Source organism: Gadus macrocephalus, chromosome 5, assembly GCF_031168955.1.
Source record: "Gadus macrocephalus chromosome 5, ASM3116895v1".
Taxonomy (NCBI): Eukaryota; Metazoa; Chordata; class Actinopteri; order Gadiformes; family Gadidae; genus Gadus; species Gadus macrocephalus.
The window spans coordinates 1,038,167-1,058,237 of NC_082386.1; the positions used below are offsets into that span (position 1 = coordinate 1,038,167).

The 20,071-nt window shown below is 42.8% G+C and overlaps 1 protein-coding gene across 5 annotated transcripts in view; it reads right to left on the minus strand.

The window, feature by feature from the left end:
- The window catches only part of gphna (gephyrin a), a 40,309-nt gene that overhangs the window by 14,552 nt on the left and 5,686 nt on the right, over nucleotides 1-20,071 (minus strand). For 3 of the 5 annotated variants that reach the window (XM_060051141.1, XM_060051139.1, XM_060051140.1), the window contains exons 3-14: nucleotides 16,771-16,828; nucleotides 15,299-15,391; nucleotides 14,995-15,089; nucleotides 11,499-11,565; nucleotides 10,493-10,900; nucleotides 8,397-8,498; nucleotides 6,515-6,652; nucleotides 5,958-6,000; nucleotides 5,293-5,430; nucleotides 4,632-4,724; nucleotides 4,127-4,182; nucleotides 2,630-2,749 (exon numbers count right to left, since the gene is read on the minus strand). In XM_060051141.1, the coding sequence (XP_059907124.1) occupies nucleotides 2,630-2,749; nucleotides 4,127-4,182; nucleotides 4,632-4,724; nucleotides 5,293-5,430; nucleotides 5,958-6,000; nucleotides 6,515-6,652; nucleotides 8,397-8,498; nucleotides 10,493-10,900; nucleotides 11,499-11,565; nucleotides 14,995-15,089; nucleotides 15,299-15,391; nucleotides 16,771-16,828 (1,411 nt within the window). The remainder of the gene's footprint in view (nucleotides 1-2,629; nucleotides 2,750-4,126; nucleotides 4,183-4,631; nucleotides 4,725-5,292; nucleotides 5,431-5,957; nucleotides 6,001-6,514; nucleotides 6,653-8,396; nucleotides 8,499-10,492; nucleotides 10,901-11,498; nucleotides 11,566-14,994; nucleotides 15,090-15,298; nucleotides 15,392-16,770; nucleotides 16,829-20,071) is intronic. The other 2 variants (XM_060051142.1, XM_060051143.1) reach the window with 1 other exon arrangement.

Genomic DNA, 20,071 nt, shown 5'->3' on the forward strand with positions numbered 1-20,071 from the left:
AAGTCTTTCTTTTCGAATCAGCCCAGGAGAGTGGCATTGGATTTCTCACTCCAGTGCTGAACTGCCAGAAGAAGCGTTTTATTCCGGTCGTCTGTAGGATGAAAGTTTGGGCATTTGATCTGCTTGACCAAATGCAGGGCAGGGGAGGGGTTTATAGCTGTCCTGTTGTTGAGAACAACAGTAATCAAGAGTCTGATCATAACAAGCAAAAAAAGTTCATGTGTTGGTGATATTCAAAACGTTCCTCATGTTAGCCCTATTGAAGTAGCTAACAACCATAGATGCTGCATCAGGGTGAGCCTTTTCCGATCCATTCACTTATCCTGAAGGTTTCTCTAGCGTGCTCGCTCCATTGGTCTGCAGGGGGACGTAGACCGCTGTGATTAAAGCAGGGCCAAACTCCCAAGAGCTAGAGGGCCGACTTCTATAGTTAGGAGCTGGAGGTCTGGTGGGCAGTTTGGTTTAAATACTGCTCCCTCCGAACCCCAGCGAGAGGCAACCTTAATGCAGACCCCACCACTTCTGCCTTTACCTGACCTCCTAGGTCGGTTCTGTGGGAAGATAGAAGATCCAGTCAGGGTAGTGGCCGAGCCGGGCGCCTTAGGGTCTAGCGAGACATGAATAAACGCAAGCATGCAGCAGTTGGCAATGTCTGCTGGAAGTTAATCCATGAGTGTAGATCGTCCATTGCATCGTCCAGGCACTTGGTAACAGCGGATTGCAATGTCTCGTATCAGCTCTGCATAGGATCCAGGCACTTGGTAACAGCGGATTGCAGTGTCTCGTATGAGCTTTGCATAGGATCCAGGCACTTGGTAACAGCGGGTTGCGGTGTCTCGTATGAGCTCTGCATAGGATCCAGGCACTTGGTAACAGCGGGTTGCGGTGTCTCGTATGAGCTCTGCATAGGATCCAGGCACTTGGTAACAGCGGGTTGCGGTGTCTCGTCTGAGCTCTGCATAGGATCCAGGCACTTGGTAACAGCGGGTTGCATTGTCTTGTCTGAGCTCTGCATAGGATCCAGGCACGTTTGCCTCTTTTCTTCCTCATCATATTAGCAAACCCAGCGGTGGTGGGACAGAGGAATTGCCTATTCGTAGCTACGAATGAACCATTAGGCTACTGATCAATTGGTGTGGCACAATTCATGTACATTAATTTTGTTGGTCGATTTCTGGTGACAACATGATGTATGTGGTGGAAGCAGATTCATAAAAATGTAAGAAGTTGGATTTGCAACATTTTTCAGACTTAAAAGTTGCTATAAATAGAATTATTTTTGTACAACTAAAAATGTCATCTTGCATAAGCGATAACAGATGACATTACATCGTGACAGACGATGTAATGAAAAAAAAAATATATATATTATGATCTTAATGGTACCACCATCTTTGTTTAAAATATTTTGCTGCACTCTACATTAAAGGGATACTTCACCCATTCAGAACCGGCGTTCTATCATTATAAAATCGCTATTGTAATATAAAAAGAAAAAGTTTTTTTTTCTCCAGTCTAACCCAGTCTTCCCTTGGCCCAGTTTCCTGATCTAATTTTCTCCCGAGATGACGTCAAATGACGCGATTGACGTCATCTCTGGAGGCTTTACGCCTCATCTGAACAGTTGGGTATTGGATACATATTTCCGGACCCAGAAAGTGAACTGGAAACGCCAGCCAAAGCCCGCCGGGAGAAACAGACATCCGAGCATAGAGTAAGTGTTTGTTTATTTATTAACACATTGGCTACAATAGTTTTGAGTCCCGGGGAACGTGACAATGTAGTTATCCGAAAGTAGCCCGCCTTATTGGCAGAGCATAGGCTACGTTACGTTAGCTTGAAGTCTGTGTAATGCTGCATTTGGCTACTCGAGGCATAATTTTTATTTTGATTTGCTAATGTTGTTCTCTTTCTTTCTTAGACAGTATCGGCTTCCTGTGTTGTCCAGGCCATCAGAGCTAATTACTCAGCACAAGATGGGCAGTACCGTGGCTACCAGGAGACAGTAGATGCTCAAGATGAGCTGTGACTATATTGACTCTAGCAAACGCTCCCTACATGTTTTATCTTTATAAATAGTTCAAATTTTTTCATGAATAAATCTTCGAATTCATGTTGGTTGTTGTGATTTATTTACTAACCCAAGTGCATACTAAAGTAGGCCTACTGTATAAGATAAACACTTATTTCAACCGGGGAGAAAAGGTTGAGTACAAATACTTGATATGCTGAGCTACTGTAAGTAGCAAATGTTTTTATGCTGTACAGTAATATAGAAATGATGCGTTTGAAAAAACGAGGGCAGAAGTCAAAACTAGTCAACGTATCACGGGGATATGTTTGCACAAAGTTTGCTCGCGCTGACACTAGCGCTAGGACCATGGGTCCTTCCCTCTTCAAACGGAAACAGGCAGGAAGTGCAGCGAGCGCAATGCACTGTGGTAGTTGGAGGATTTCTTACTTTTGAGCCAGAGAGACACTTTCTGCCTTTTCTCAGGCTAGGATTAACCGATTTAAAAAAAAAAATTGCACATTCATAATGCATACAATTATTTACTTCATATAACCTTCATATCTCCACGGGTGAAGTATCCCTTTAAGGCCTGACTTAAGCTCTCAGAAATCTTACGTCTTCAGACTCGCGCAGCAGTTCGGTGTCTTCCACTTGCACCACAGCGTCTGCTCCACACGGGATGGGAGCCCCGGTGGTCACTCTCATCACCTGGCCCGGCATCACCGTGTGACTGGGCTGAACACAGAGATACAAGAGAAAAAGAAAACATTAAAAAAAAGCTGTTTTGAATTGACTAGGTCAACAAAACCTCCAATGGCCGAGAGTGAAGGGTCTGTAAGGTGTTTGGCCGAGGGAAAAAGTTGTGTTTAAGGAGTTAGACCAAGCTTAAAGGGATCGTTTAAGGAGTTAGTTCAAGCTTAAAGGGTTTGTTTTAGAAGTTAGGTCAAGCTTAAAGGGTTTGTTTAGGAGTGAGGTCCAGAGTAAAAGGTGGGTTTAAAGAGTTAAAAGGAGCAAATGTGAGTAAATTAGTGTAGAAAAAGAAATATATAGTGGTGCAGCCAGTGTTGGTTTTATTAAGGCGTTTCTAAACAGCAATACGAAAGACATATCTTCCATGGTTATACTGAGATTTTAGCTGTAGTACGTATATGGCTTCTAGAATTTTTTGTAGTTCTATATGTCTGATAGATATTTAAGATGCATTTGTAGTACTACATGGCTGCTAGATATTTTAGATGTAGTATAAGTAGAACTTTATAGTTGCTGGACACTTAAATCTGTTCTCTGTACGGTAATCTGTACTACGAGGATTCAGGGCTGCACGATTATGGCTTAAACGTGATCACTATTATTCATGATTTTTCATTCATTTTGGGGAACTTCTTTTACTGAACAGAAAACGACCTTCACGACAATAATGTATTTTAATAACCTATGAATAAATAAAAAACAAACTCAAATGTATAAATCTTTTGATCAAAATAGGACTTTGTCTACAAGAATCCAAAGTCAAAAGTCTCCTGAAGGATACAAATATATAAAAATCCAAAAAGAAATGCCACGCCGGAGGAATAGTTAGTTGATGGGGTCTGGTATCTCCTGTCCAAACCGTTGACCCTTTCCTTAAGACCGGGGCCGTACACAATGCTTATTGGACAAATATTTTGTTAAAAATATGGTGATCGCCTCGATTATTTCAATACAAGATGTCTTCGAGATTGGGTTTGACATTGAGTTGCGTTACACAATGTCATTCTCATGGATGGGCAAATAGTTTGTTTGTTTGGCCAGGATTTTGTTGGGTTATGGCCTTCATACATTTTTCATATTCCTCTTTAGGATGACTATTCAGGTTTTTGAAAGGATGGGTTGTTTTGCCGCTTGGCGAGGATACTACGCAAATGCATACGTTGCAAAGTATGTGTTCCTCCTGATTAACTTACTTGCCCGATATCCGTGGTTATTCCACTTTTGAAGTAACTCCCATTATTCAGCCACCATCAAATAATTGTGGAGGCAAATATCATCATTGCGATTAACATACAATTAATTGTGCTGCTTTAGTATTAGTGTTACTACGTGGCTACTAGCGCTTTGGGCGGGGCGGCTGACCTGTTGGCCAGCCTGGGACTCTCCCATAATGAAGCGGTCACCTGGGCCGTCAGCAGCTGTTAATGACAACATTTCAATGACAACGTGTTAATGACACCACGTTCATGGATCAGTCTTGTAAACATAAGATAATATATCTCCTACAATTTGTATTCATCAGCTGGCGTCTTACCTGCAAAAAAAATCTAAATCATTCAGATGTCAATAACAGTAAGAGTTTCCACGCAGAGACTACAATACTTGAGTATTGAATTTAATTTAGTTTATTTAGACCAAACCAGTATGGTATAAAAATGTCTATCAGGGCAATTATCACCAGTATATAGCAAATGTATAGCGGCATCCCAGTATAGTGAGATAAAGTAACACATGTGTCTGAAAACTAATAACATACTGTAATAATGTTCTTTGAATATGCATTTGAAAGATAGAAAAATATGATTCTGTGTAAGATAAGCCCTTTTTGTGCACAACAAAGACAGCATGTAAGAAAAGCAACAGTCACCTCGTACGGCGTAACCGTCCTTCACAGAGGCCGGGAACGGAGGAAGGTTGTCTTTGGCATAGATGTCCTGAGCAAGCACTCGACCCATACCGTCTGGGGGAGTCACACACACACAAACCCATCACATCACAGTCTGCACCCACTGGAAATTAAATCAGTTTTTAATGCTCCAAAATGCCTCAGCATTCCTAAGTGGCATAAGGTACATGGTAGCCAAATTTGTTAAATTAATGTGTTTGCCCAATGTCACCTTTTGACAAGATCTACCAGATCCACTGAGAGAAGGTGATCACTATGGTCAAGACTCCATCAACATAGAGTGGACCTGGGGGAATGGGCCAGATACTTAAATAGTTATATTGAGACACCGGATGGTATAAATCAGGGGTCTCCAACCCTAGGCACGCGTGGCACCACTGGCATGCGGCAGGGTAATCATTGGCACACTTGAAAAAATATATTTAAAAAATCACAGCTAAAATGCGGCAGCATAATGATTACTACCAATTTTTTCAAACTGGCACTGCATGTTGAAAAGTTTGCTGACCCCTGGTATAATTGATCCATCAATTTATTTTGGTCATTTTCTAACATAATTAACACACACTAAAACAAACCCACACACAGAAACATGATGAGCAACCTAGCCCTGAGCACTGACCTCGGTAGTTGATGACCTCCGTTCCCAGTATGGGGGTCATCTCCAGAACCGTGATGAAGGCTTTGTCCATCGATGTCAACGGGAAGGGAGACATACGATGACGTCGTGCCACTTTGCTTATATCTACTGCACTGTGGCCTGGAGCACACACACACACACACACACACACACACACACACACACACACACACACACACACACACACACACACACACAAGGGTAAGCACCACAGATTTGGGAATTGTAAACAGGCAGTTATTAGTACAATTGTAAACCAACAGTTTCTGTAGTGTAGTTAAATTCAAATAAATAGCACCAAATATTTGGGAATTGTAAACAGGCTGTCACTTACTGCAAGTTAATTGAATGTAAGTGTAACTAAAAACAAAAACGATTTCTGATATGAATGTTGACATTCTGTGTGCAAAATCACATAAAAAAGGAAAGAAAAAAAAGTTTGTAATGTTCGTAAATGCGGATTTTTTTATTAATTCGCATTAAAATAAGATTGAGTTAACATGTTATTGTGCGCCAATTTTGACACCCCTAATATAAAGTGTACAGCACTCTTTGCCACTTGGGAAACACCTTTTGAGCCGCAGGGTGTCCTTATTAGTGGTCGAAATACACTGTTTAAGGGCTATATGGTTCAAAATACAACTCACTGGCTCGAAGAATGTTCTCATTGCTGCCGCACCTCGACTGCACCTGGATAGAGGAGAGGAAAGGAGAGAGGATAACATACATATCAAGAGACGACGGAAGGGTCTCCGTGAGCATGGCAGGGGCAGACCCTGGAGTGCTAGCCTCTGCAGATGCATCATCTGGCGTCAACAAGGTAGTGGTCCCAGCCTACTGGCATCAGGCTGGGACCCACTGATGGTCCAAGGCCTACTGGCATAATAGCCAGACCATCAAGGCCCGATCAATTTAACGGACCAGATGGGGGGGGGGGGGGGGCGTCCAAAGAAATGTTGTCATCCTCATCACAGTTATGAAGGTGTGATTATGTCCAGTTCCATTCTTCATTGGTATTACAATTTCATTTCACAGTTTCTGAGAATGTCACAGGGTCCAAAAAAAAATTTTTTTTTGGATGTAGGGTTAGTTGTTAATATAGAACAACTGTACCACCACATGCCTTTCAATGTGTTGCATACAGGGGAGCTCAGACACCTTGGTATCAGAGCTCCTGGGGCGAGTGCATGCGTGTGTGTGTGACCTTGGGCGTAGGGCAGGAGGCTGTGGACAGACGGGAGGTGGCCTGCGTTGCCCGTGGCGACTCGGAGGGAGTGGAGCTCAGAGAGGCGGAATCGCGAGGAAGCACCTGAACGCCTCGAGAGATGATGGAGTCCGGAATCTACTCATCAACACAAAGACACACAGAGACACACATTAGTTCAAATTATTTCAGAAGGTTTGACAGATGCCTATGGAATGAGCATGTTGAAACAGTTTCAACGTGCGCAGTGAGGGAATAGAATCAGTGATACAAATAAATGAATAAAAACAAATGGTTTAATCCTCGAGGGGAGCTCCTCCGATTCCAAGAGAAGGGTTAGGGTTAGGCAGCAGAAGAGTTAGGGTTAGACAATAGGAGGGTTATGGTTAGACAGGAGAAGGGTTAAAGTGAGACAGCAGACATCAGAAGGGTTAGGGTTAGACAGCAGACAGGCCTACACCCAAAGGAGTGGCTGCCCTTTCTTGTCATCGTCCATTGTCATTGTAGAAGACAAATGTTTGAATCACAATTCAAATCATTTGATCTCTAACCCTTGTATTCTATAACACCCTTTCCTCATCTTGTTGTCGTGATGAGAGCCCCATCATACTAACTATATATATTATTGTAACTGCATCGTAACGCAAGTTGTAGCAAAAACCTTCTTTAAATTAAACTCATATCACTTTATTGTCCTTACTGTCCGTCGCTCTGAGGCATCTTATCAAGTGTTCCCCCTGTGCTCTATCCTGGTTGTTTTAAAATCTTGATATCTTCCATTTTATTCTCACTTTACAACTCAAATCTTACCTACACGACCTTTAAAATTATCGATTTTACATTCTTTCTTTCTGATTTATTTTTCTACCACCAGTCCTACCATCAAGGACTAGGCCTTGATGGTACGCGCTCCATCCGCTTTTATATTCTTACATTTAAACCTGCACTAAGAACGTTTTACCATTACCAATCTCTAGTGGCTAGATTTGGAGGTTACGTTTTTGCTATAACATTTTCAGAAGAAACTTCAAATCCATGTCAATATACAACATTTTTATTCTTGAGAAACTTTCTAGTTCAGATATTTTTTTGTAATTAGTTGCAGTGGAAAAGTGTATGTTTAATTGCCGTTTGAATCACTGATATGAACTTGGGTCAGAATGTTAACATCTGTACAGATGTCTCATTGTTTTCAGGTGCTGCATAAGTCATAAAGAGTTGAAACAAAACATAAAGCAGACAATAGGGTATTAACAGTGAGGCTGGTATAGTGAAGAGTACAACATCAACTGAAAAACAGCCAGACCCGTTCTAGGATTTTGACATTGCAGATGATGCTGAAGTAATAAAAGCAAACCCAGCTCTAGAACTTTTGGAGGAAGCATGAAATGCTAATGCTAAACATCCAGTGTCCCCAGTATGTTTCACAAGCGCTCAGAATCCACCACAGAAGACAGGAACACCAAAACCCAGATCAGGAAACTTTCATTAGCTTGTCGTGTTTGGTGACACTTTGACTTGTATACTATGGCGGGTTTGGTTATTCTTTAACTTGTATTATGCAGCTAGACTTCCACCTCCCATCGCAAAGGAGAGAAACCTCAGAATGTGATGACAGCCCAACCGTCTCCATTCTCTCCCACCTTGTGCTCACATTTCCCTTTCAGGCATTTGGGAGTAACAAAAGGTGTCCATCGCGAAAAATAAAACTATATAAAAAGGAGAACATCCTTCCATTATAATCAAGGTCTAATGTTAACCCCTTCCTGTGGACGGGGACGAGAGGCAATGGGTGATGAGGACAGACTCCATGACGGGATGAGGAGGACAGACTCCATGATTGGATGAGGAGGAGGGGAAGGCCGATAGCCGGGGGTCTCACCTGGTCGTCATGGCTACAGGAGCAGGTGAAATGAGCAGGGGGGGCAGGGGTGGTGCCGGGTAGGTAGGGTGCCCCCTTAGCCATGACCACAGCATGACTGGTCTGATCAACACACACAGACACACAGACACACACACAGACACACATGTCCACATAAGACAGACATGTGAGACAGATGAAATGGGGAGTGGGTTGTTGTTGTGGTGTTTTGGTCTCAGTGATGCAAGCACAAGTTCTAAGTTAAAGGAAGATAAAACGCAACGTTTAGTGACTAATGGCGCATTTCCACCGGAGGGTGAGGGTCAGTTCAGTTTGCAAAGGTGCGGAACAGCGGCCGTGATCCGGACTGAGCCATATTCGTCTCACGCCATAAAACCTCCCCTTGAAAATATTGTACAAAAAGACATCAATGCTTCTCGTGATATCGATGTACATGATGATAGGTTTGATCTTTTACAGGTGAAAATTACTTTACTCTTTCAACCTCTTTCAAAATAGTTGACAAAGCAGCTTAGAGGATGAAACGGCCTTCCTTCTGTAATTTTTGAAGACTAAAGAGCTTGAAAACAATCCATTTGATCCAAATGAATTTAGAATAGTTTTTGTAGTAAGTCGTACATAATAAGTAAATAGGTCATTCAAATATTATTTGTGGCGCACTCACACTAGGCCATCGTACCACGCCCAAGTCCGTTTCACACCTGTACCGTGCTAAAGTACGATTGCCTGCCTGAAAAATTTTCAACTTTTTCGGCAGCAACGGATCCGTCATCCAATCAGATCACGTATGCAAATTTAAGCACTGTGACACTACTCAGGCTCTGACGACCCTGGAAACCTCCCCCATCCGTCAGTCACGCCTTCTGAGTCACGACTTCACTATCGCACCAACGTGAACCGGTTGCCGTCATGTTTATTGTTTAATGGAAGAAGGGTCGCATGGACCAACCTGGTCTCACAGGAATCCGTGAAATGACTACGGACGAATAACTCGAAATCCGTGGCCACATCACGGAAACACGCCGATTTCTGTGATGTGGCCACGGAATTCGCTCCAATGCAAGTTAATGACGCTGATGTTCCGTGGCTCACACACGGATCCCCGTTTCAACGAGCGAGTCGACCACGGGGCTTAACTCAAAACCCGGGGTGGTCTCACTGAAACACTTAAATTGTCCTTGTTGTGTCCACGGAAGTTGCTCCAATGCAAGTAAATGACAATGATATTCCGTGGCACACACACAGATTCCCGTTTCAATCTGTGTGTGTGCTCCCGTTTCAATCTGTGTGTGTGCCACATTTGACCACAGCGGGGGCTTAACTCAAAATCCGTGGTGGTCTGACGGAATCACTTCAATTGTCCGTGATGTGGCCACGGTATTTGCTCCAATGCAAGTAAATGACACTGTTATTCCGTGGCTCACACACGGATATCGGCGTGTTTCCGTGATGTGGCCACGGATTTCGAGTTAAGCGTCCGACCGTAGTCATTTCACGGATTCCTGTGAGACCATGTTGCATGGACTATACGTCATCCAGCTCAGGTTGCGTAGCCGTGCGTGTGCACGTGTCGGCTCATTAGCATCTGTACCGTGGCCTGAGCAAACTTCGGAGAGGTGTGCTCAGGCCACGGAATTGAACTGTACTCGAGTACGGTTGGTGTGCTCACACTAGCCAAACGATCTAGACTTGAGCACGGTACAGGTGTGAAACGGACTTGGGCACGGTACAGATGGCCTCGTGCGAGTGCGCCCTAACAAGGATTTTGACTGAATCGACACTGGCAAGGGGACAAAAAAATTACTGTGGAATAAGGCAGAACTAGTAGTGGGTTCACATAGTACAAACATAGTCTATGTTTTTACTATGTTTGTCTATGTTTCTATATAATGTAGTCCTCAACATTACCCCTAACAACTCCACTCCGATGGACGACTTATTCCACATCATGTGTCTCTGATTGGAAGTGTGATAATGCAATTGAATAATGGTTTTAAATCGCAGATTGAAGTGAAAAACGACCCTATCAATAGTCTGACTGTGGTTTCAGAACCTGTGTGGTAAGCGTGTCCCTTCCCCCTGCGGCGAGCGGTCACCTTGGCAGCGATGGCTGCGGCAGTGATGTGGGAGGAGCCGTGCTGGTGGTGGTGGTGGTGCGGCTGCTGTGGCGGCAGTGGCGGCTGCTGCTGCTGGTGGTGGTGGTGGTGGTGGTTGTGAGCGTGTCGCCCGCCTCCTCCTCCTCCTCCTCCTCCTCCTCCTCCTCCTCCTCCTCGCCGCCGCCGCTCCTCCTCCTCCTCCTCCTCGTCCTCGTCCTCACACTGGGTCCCCTGCTCCACAGTGTGTGTGACGTTGTTGACGTTGTGGGAGTTGGTGAGCTGCGAGAGGCCGGGCGGCGGCGAGGGCAGCTGTTCCAGGGCCGAGTGCGTGGCCTTGACACGGACCAAGGCATCCCGCAGCAGGTCGACCGCGTGGGGCAGGGCGGGCAGTATAAACTGGAAGCACTCCTGGGGGTGATTGGTTAAATACTGATGTATTAGGGATGTAACAGTTACCGGAGTAACGGTAAACCCCCATAAATAAATTGACAATAACAACTACTGTTTTCATTTCAAATAAATATTATCTTGGTGGATTACGCGATCTGAAAACCGTGCGTTTAATCCTTCCAAGTTTCATCCGAGTATCCTGAAGTTGCCGCGCAGGCACTGTTTTTTTCCACATCAATCTGAAGTCCGGATTGAACCACGACATGGAGGAGGAAGGGATTGTTGCCACATTGCGTTCTCCCGGAGCCGTGCTTCGGCAGGAGCCCGGGAGTACGCAAACGGCAACAATCCCTTTGTCCTTCAATTCGGGGAGTCAAAGCTAAAATTCCATTCCCCCAAATCCTTCTCAACTATGATCGAGATAACGACCACTACGAGTACTTGTTGTAGAAGTACCAGAGACGTCGGAGAACGCAGTCTTCACTAATCGCCATAATACAGAAAACCATGATCATTTTAGTCACATTCAACCCGGGGATGTAGAAGAGGGAGTGTTTACAATTGTGCCAGACCTTATTAGCTTAGGTGACATGGCCAAAGCCTCAAGCAGCCTTACCTGGGAGCCCTTCTTGCTACCTGGGAGGTTGATGATCAGAGTTTTGCCACGGATACCACAAACTGGCCTGTGGAGGGTAGAGTACATCAGATTATTGTATCTGCACTCTGGTTCCAATGGAAATATGTATTAAAACTGAACTAGTCGACCAAATCATACTTTAGATTAAGTTGCGAGATCTGACGGCGGGGAGCTCTGGGTCAAAGGGGCATTTCACTTTCTTTCACTTCATTTTTTTGGAGGGAATGGTGTTTCTGGAGATTAGTGTTGCTGGGCGGGGGGGGGGGGGGGGGGGGCTTTATCCACTCATGCAAACCATATCTGATTGGTCAAGTACTCAAAACATTTTATTTCAGCATCTCAACCTCTGCAGCTGCAGTAAATCACATGGTTATTGCATACATAGTGGTTATCTTCCTTCGTAGAATTATCACTCTCTGTTATAGGTTTTGATCGTTCATTTCGATAGCAGTCGGTGCTATAAGCCGATGTTTACTTGCGCTGCGGGATGTAAATACAGGATGCTTTGGATACTCTGACCACAGTTTCGTTTTTGATACCAAATTCCTCCAAAAGAGGGAAAGCCTACTTTTAGAATTGTATTAAAGAATGCACACCCACTAATCTCATTCCTCCTCAACTGTGAACTAACATTAGCTACATTATTTAACACTTGGATTACAAATCAAACTCAATAATACTCAAAATCAGGGATTCCCAAAGTGTGGTACGCGCAGCCCCAGGGGTACGCAAGCTGCCACCAGGGGGTCCGCGAGATGAAAAATTGTATGGCGGTCTGATGTAATATTACTAGTGCTGTCAAGCATTTAAAATATTTAATCGTGTTTATTATTTTCTATTCTAAATATCCCTTCATTTCATGCTGCTAGGCTTTTCGTGAGATCAGAGAGTGTTGAGAAGGACAGTAAGAAGAGAGACCCGCAGTGAATTCAACCCATTCCACTTGACATCGGGTAGGTGCATGACAGTGGTAGGCCTACCATAAAACTTCAATAGCCCAGGCTTTTATTTGTTTCAATCACTGAACTTTCGAACAAAACTCTTGCTCAGCAAAGATGGGTAATACTATAACATTTATTATTTCAACAATATTCCTGAATATTCCTACCGTACGTAGGCCTATTCACATTACCAGGCTATCGACTAATGCCTAAACACACGCACAAACACACACACGCACACCCAGACGCAACACTCAAACTGTCAAAGTCGCAACCAAGTCGATTTTGTTTAGAGGGGAGTAACTGAGCGGCACCTCCCAAAGTGGTACAGCCCAGGTGGGCCTTGAACTGCGATTGATCAGAAAGACGTAACAGCTAATGACAACAATGAACTCTCGTGCGGGCTCGAACAGAGTGACACACAAACACACACACTTTTGAGGAGTTTTTCGCCCGCTCCGTATCCTTGCTTGCCCCAACAAGTTTGTGCGTTTTGTTTCCGGTGTAGCTAGATCCGGTATGGTGGTGTCGTTTTTCTAACGTGACAAGTTGTTCCTAGACAGCAGGTGAAAAAACGACAACGTTTGCCAAACCAAAAGAGCGCTAATCGCGCCGTTAAAATTGGTTTGCGTTAACACCGTTAATAACGCGTTAAACTGACAGCACTAATATTACACAATTACAGTGCTGTTTTTTTAAGTGGGATTTTTCCATACAATAAAAAAACATGAACAGTACACATTTCCTTTGTAATCCCTTTTATTTTAAATCAAAAAACTATCATTTATTAGTTTTTGATTGAAACGTTCTTCTACTCACTGCAGGCTAGGCTATATGCGCGGCAACTCGTTTCATTCATTCCTTATATATTATATATAACTGTGCTTAACTGGCTGAAATCAGAGGATTTGGAGGGAACAGAGACGGAGAGAATAGAGAGAAAATTAGCGGGAGTCAGACGATGCGCCGGAGGAAACCGAAGAGGAGGGAAGGAGATGGCAAAAAAGAGGTGATGAGGGTGAACACCAGACGAGGAAAAAAATAAGGAAATATGATGACAATTATCTGGGTCTGGGCTTCACTTGGATTGGCGATACAGACTGCCCGAAGCCTCAGTGTGTGGTGTGCAGTGAGGTTCTAGCAAACAGATGTCTGAAGCCGTCTTCTCTTGTCTTTTATTTTATGTTTGAGCCTATGCTATTTTTTGCTCGATTATGTTGTGGATCGTGTTTAGGCTAATTTTATTGTCGCACTTGAAGAGTTTCAGATTGATCCTCATTTTTATTTATTTTATCTGTTTCGGAGCCTCTCTTTAATGTTGTGGATCGTTTGTAACTTCATTGCAATTTAATTAAATGTACTGTCGTTCTATTTTCTATAACCGTTGTGTTATGATGATGATGATGCTAGCTCCACGGTCATTTAATAGGCCTATTGCTGCAATTTTTCTTTTACGGGGCTGAAAATAACCGTGCTTTCTGTTACTGAGCCTGTGTCTGTCACTCATCCTCTTAAAAGTGGAAGCTTGTGCGTAGCTTTGTGGCATTATAGTGAAACTTTGTTGATGTTGTTATTGTAATGCGTGTTCTGGTTATTAGCGCATGATTAAACATGAGTCTTCATATGGCGATAAAACAAAGCTTTGTTGCGTTGTTTATTTTCTTCTTTTTGAAGTGGGGATTGGGCGCCAACCCGGTTGGGACATAGAAGGGGAAGGGCAGGAAAAGAAGTTTGGGAACCGCTGCTCTGAATACAGTGGATATTTGGATAGCATACGCTGGTATTCACCGGCTGTATGGAAATGCATCCGTCTTTTGCATTGCCACGATCTTCTCTCAGTACTTCTCGCTCTTTCATGTCCTTAATTCGGTAGCTGCCTGATTTAAGAAGACCTTAATTGGCCTAACCTTCGTGGGTCTTTACGCCGCGATGGAAACGCAGACAGGGGGCTGAAGGAAGCGTTTAATCCCATGACCGGTAGTTAGGGTTAGGGTTAGCCTAACCCTAACCCTAACGCAGACAAAAGGCTGAAGGAAGCGTTTAATCCCATGAATGGTAGTTAGGGTTAGCCTAACCCTAAAGCAGGCAGGGGGCTGAAGCGTTTAATCCCATGAATGGTCGTTAGCGTTAGGGTTAGCCCTTGTCTGCGTTAGGGTTAGGGTTAGGCTAACCCTAACCCTAACTACCATTCATGGGATTAAACGCTTCCTTCAGCCCCTTGTCTGCGTTAGGGTTAGGGTTAGGCTAACCCTAACCCTAACGCAGACAAGAGGCTGAAGGAAGCTTTTAATCCCATGAGTGGCTGTTCCTGAGGGTTCTGGGTCCTTCCGGTTGGAAGGTTGCTATAGTAGGACTGCTTGATACAAGGTGACAACTGAACAGACATTTCAGCTGCAAATACTTATTGACTTGACTGCAACTTAAAAACAGTTACTATTTAAAACAATGCATTTATATTTCGGAATGGGGGCAATACATTTGAAAAGTGGCACACACCTTTTAAAGAATAGCAGAAGGTATGTAAGTAGGAGTACCTGGAGAGCATGCCCAGCGGTGTAACGTTGAGCGAGCCCATCAGCATGGCCAGGGCCATCCCAGGGGCCTCCCTCTCGATCACCTCCCTGGTAGCCTAGGGAAACATTAAACACAGCCAACAAGCTATTTATAATCTAATAGGCTCACAAATTTCCGTCACATTTCTGGAGACAGAATAATGTGCACATTTATCCAGCCAAAATGACAACCAAAGAGAGTGAGTGTGTGTGTGTGTGTGTGTGTGTGTGTGTGTGTGTGTGTGTGTGTGTGTGTGTGTGTGTGTGTGTGTGTGTGTGTGTGTACCTCTGGAGTGACATCTCGCGGTGCAAAACCAGTCCCTCCAGTAGTGAGGATGAGATTTAGCTCCTGCTCGTCGCACCAGTCCAAAAGAATGTCCTACACAAATATAAAAAGTGAAGGATCTGAACAATATCCCAAGTAAACAAAACCTTTATAGAATATAAAAAAAGTACAAAGTAAAAAGTACAGCAAAAACACAGGAAGAACCACCTGAACCTTCCGATAGGCTATCAGGTGATGTTAATATTTGCATAGCAATAAGGTTGCAAACTCAACAACGTTGTCATAATCACACATGACACAGCTGTCCCACAGTGCTCCAGGGGTCGCCTGGCCAGTTATTGAGTAATAATTAGGGATGTCCGATATTGGCTTTTTTGCCGATATCCGATATGCGATATTGTCCAACTCTAAATTTTCGATTCCGATATCAGCCGATACCGATGTCGATATTTGGGTTATTTTTCCTCAAACCTAATTTAGGTAACATTACATATCTCCTGTTGTGGAATTAACACAACATGCTTAATGTTATTGTGATGCCCCACTGGATGCATTCTTGAATGCAACAAGGCTTTCCAAATGTTAACATTGTCTGTGCAAAATAAGAAAAATACTTCAACTTAATTTAAGGGAAAAGTGCCATGTTTATTTTTATTTTTTTAATGGTCTCAGACAACAGTTTGGATTACACTCTCCCTGAGATAATCTTGACAATGCCCACAACAAATAGGGCAAACTTGACTTCACAAATGATAAAACATTGTACCTGAACAACTATGTGCAACTAGCAGTATGTTTCTTTAACTAAAACTCAATAACCTTAATTGAATAAATGCACAAATATGAGTCAATTACAATGTGCACTGTACTGCACAATTTTGAAAACATTTATTTGAGCTATAAATAAATAAATAAATAAAAAAAAATATATATATATATATATTTTATCGGTTTTAAGGCAAAAAAAATCTGATACCGATATTGACCGATATTACATTTTTATGCTAATATCGGGCCGATAATATCGGTGGGCCGATAATATCGGACATCTCTAGTAATAATGGTTCATATTCTTAAGTGCCGTCTTTGACAACTATGCTTACTGGTTGGAGCCAATTTGAAAACATGCTGTACACGCAATGTAACTCATGCTATTGCTGCTGCTTCATGCATCATTATGAATCTCTTTGACGTGCAACCTTAACACTTGGTTATTTTATCTGTAGGTCCTGATTTTTTTAAATACTGCAGTTGCAATACTATGTTATTAACAGTGGGTTGTACTGTTCAGTAACTTAAAATTTTTAAAAAAGACACTGGCACGGCTCACAAAAATATATATCGGTAAATATATTACATATTTGAATAGAAAAGTACATTTTGGACCCTGTCCAGCCATACACCTCTATAACCTCCGTTAGCGTTAAACTATACAGCCTACCACTTTTGGTGTGTTTTGCTCAAGTACTCACCTTAATTTCATCCATCTCATCCGGAACAACCTTGTAGGCCGCAATAACTCCTCCTAACCTGTCGCAGTAGACAGAAGAAGATTTTGGTTTGACGGAATCATGTGCATTCCATGTCTCCATATTTTACAGGAGAAATTATGTCTTATCAGGCGAGAGAACACTAGTACCACGGAGGGGGGATTCAGTATAACCCTCATACACGAGTCCCAATTTGCTGCTAAACTTCAGTATGAAACAAGCTAAATATGTACTGGCATATCCAATACAAAACCCTACTCCTCACCTACAAAGCTCTCCACAACCTAGCCCCCAGTAACCTCTGCGACCTCCTCCAAGAATACACTCCCTCCGCTCAACCTCTGCTGGATTACTAGGGGTGTGACGATACACTCAGCTCACGAGACGAGACGAGACACGATATTGGGTTCACGAGAACGAGACGAGACGAGATTTTAAGAAAACTACGATGACAAAATATATGACTGGACCAACAGACTTTTATTTAACCGAGTTGCACATGCATTTTGAAATGCTTTATTATAACTCTTTACATGCATGAAATTGAAACTAAAATTAAAATTTATAAAAGTTAAAGTAAAATAAATTAAATTTAATAATTCTCTTTTTTTCAAGTGCAAACAATATTATGTGCAAAACCAAATCAATTTTCCGACGTCATTCTGGCTGTCTTTAGCTGTGTTCGAAATCGTTCCCTATACACTCACTCACTATTCCCTATATAGTGTTCATGATATAGTGCACTATTTAGAGAACGAACAAACGAGAATTCGGACACTACGCTGAACATTTCTAAACGTCATTTGCGTCAGTAAATGCGCCGGGTATTTGTGTGACGTAGACAGATGCGCCCACATCATGTAAACAAACAGGTCACTCACGGGGTAAGCTGGAGGTTGTATTGTTGTTGAATGTTACATTTCCTTGTTCAAGTTTTTTTTTTAAATACATTTTGAATGTTAAATATTCTATGATAAATCCCAAATAAATTGACATTTCTAAACGAAAGCCGGAGACTCCATCATTAAATGTATTCGTTTTCGCGCTTATTCAGCTTCTTCCTCTCCTCTGGAAAAACATGACCGCACTGCATTGTGGTATACGGGAGTAACATGTAGGGAACATCGTAGGTACACTACAATTTTGGGTATTTTAAGTGCACTATATAGTGCATGAAATTAACCACTGAGAATTAGAACACCACTACAAAACGGCGAGCACCCTATATAATGCACTATATCCGTGATAGGGAAAGATTTCGAACACAGCTTATGGCTGCTTCCCCTGCTTCCCCTCCTTCTCCTCTTCTAATTTTCATTCTCCTTCTTTAGGTTCTGGCAGTCTAGACGTAGCAGAGGCGCATTACTGCCCCCACAGGGCAGAAATATAAGTTTGGATAGCTCACAAATCTCGCGAGACCGATTTTTAACGCAACGGGTAATATCGTCGAGTTTAATCTTGCGAGATCTCGTGGCACGAGATCTCGTCACACCCCTATGGACTACTATGTATCCCCACATCACGACTCATTACAATGGGTGCCCGGTCATTCAGCTGTTCAGCACCCAGGCTCTGGAACTCCCTCCCCGCACACATAAAACAGTCAGACACCATTACAACCTTCAAGTCACAACTCAAAACTCACCTGTTCAAACTCGCACACAACGTCTAACTGATCACTGTCTTGATTGTTTGTTTGTTTTGTCTTGTTTTTGTTTTATTTATTTATTTATCTATTTATTATTATTATTTTTCCACAATGTCTTGTTTTTAAACGATTTATGATAACTTTATGCTCTGTAAGGTAACCTTGGGTGTCTTGAAAGGCGCCCTTTAAATTAAATGTATTATTATTATCATTATTATATGGCACTTTTCCACCGACAGTACAAGCTCAACTCGCCCCGCCTTTTCTTTCGATCACCAAATTCTGGTACCTGGTACCTTGTTCTTGTTCAGTCTCACCGCCGGAGAAGTTCCAAGAGAGCTGCTCTGATACTTTTGTGTGATGTTAACAGGCTGCTGGTCACTTCCGAGCCTGACACTTGACATCCAGCATCTTTAAATACTAGCATCAGCGTTCAGTCAGTAATAGTGATTGAATATTAAACATGGCAGGATCAGCACACAAGAACACGCCGTGGACCTTGACAGAGGTGGAGCGTTCCAGTGTGTAGCCCTGTCTGTTTTTGTGTCATGTGGATAAGTACGTCACTGCAGCTTCGCGCGTTGAAGAGGTATTTTATTCTAGATGGAAACACGATGTGCATGGAGCCAAACCAAGTCATTCCATGCTAAGTCGTGGCGAGTTGAGCTGGTACTGCAAGTCGAAAAGAGGCAATATTGAGGGATTTCCAAGTTGCAAGCTCAATCAGGTTCAATGTGTTCCACAAATTGTCGATTGCAGAAGCTAACCATAAAGCCGGACGCATATATGTATGGAAGTAAATCTATGCCATCGGATTTTGAAAAATAAAAAGCCATTGAACTCCAAGCACTGAATATTTATACATTGAAAGACGTATATGGATTTGGGAATAGTGTTGGCTCTGCGTGCTCGTTGCACTCTTGTTATGCCACCACAGAGGCATATCAACCGTTTTGCTCCAACAACTTAACGTGCATCCGGTGTCACAAAAAGAATAACGCCAATCCGAATGATCGATGACGATACAAACGTTAAGTTTTAAGCTGGGGCATGTTTCCGCACGTGAACGACTTCAGCTTCTCTCCCCATAAAAAGCTACAGTCAGGGCTTAATGACGTTGATTTAACTTTGAGCATTTCCTATTATAGGCTACTGTGTAAAATGCTGTTTAGAATTAACATTTGCATCAATAAAGAAAGATCCAGCGAGTGACACTTATTCCCGCTCTCCTTGCTTGACCACAATCTAGCATCTAGGATCGATTGCTCTTCCTTGGGTCCCCGTGTATTAACACTGAATTTTCCAAAATTGAATTTTGCAGCTGAATTTGGCATGTTGAATTTGGGGAGGTTGAGTGTGGTTGAATATTTGATTTTGAATTTTTTAACATTGAAAAATAAAGCTGACTATGATTTATTGAGTTCAATTCAGAGCATGAAGTCGTTCACGTGCGGAAACATGCCCCAGCTTAAAACTTAACGTTTGTATCGTCATCGATCACTCGGAGTGGCGGTATTCTTTTTGTGACACCGGATGCACGTTAAGTTGTTGGAGCAAAACGGTTGAGATGCCTCTGTGGTGGCATAACAACAGCGCAACAAGCACTCAGAGCCAACACTATTCCAAAATCCAGAT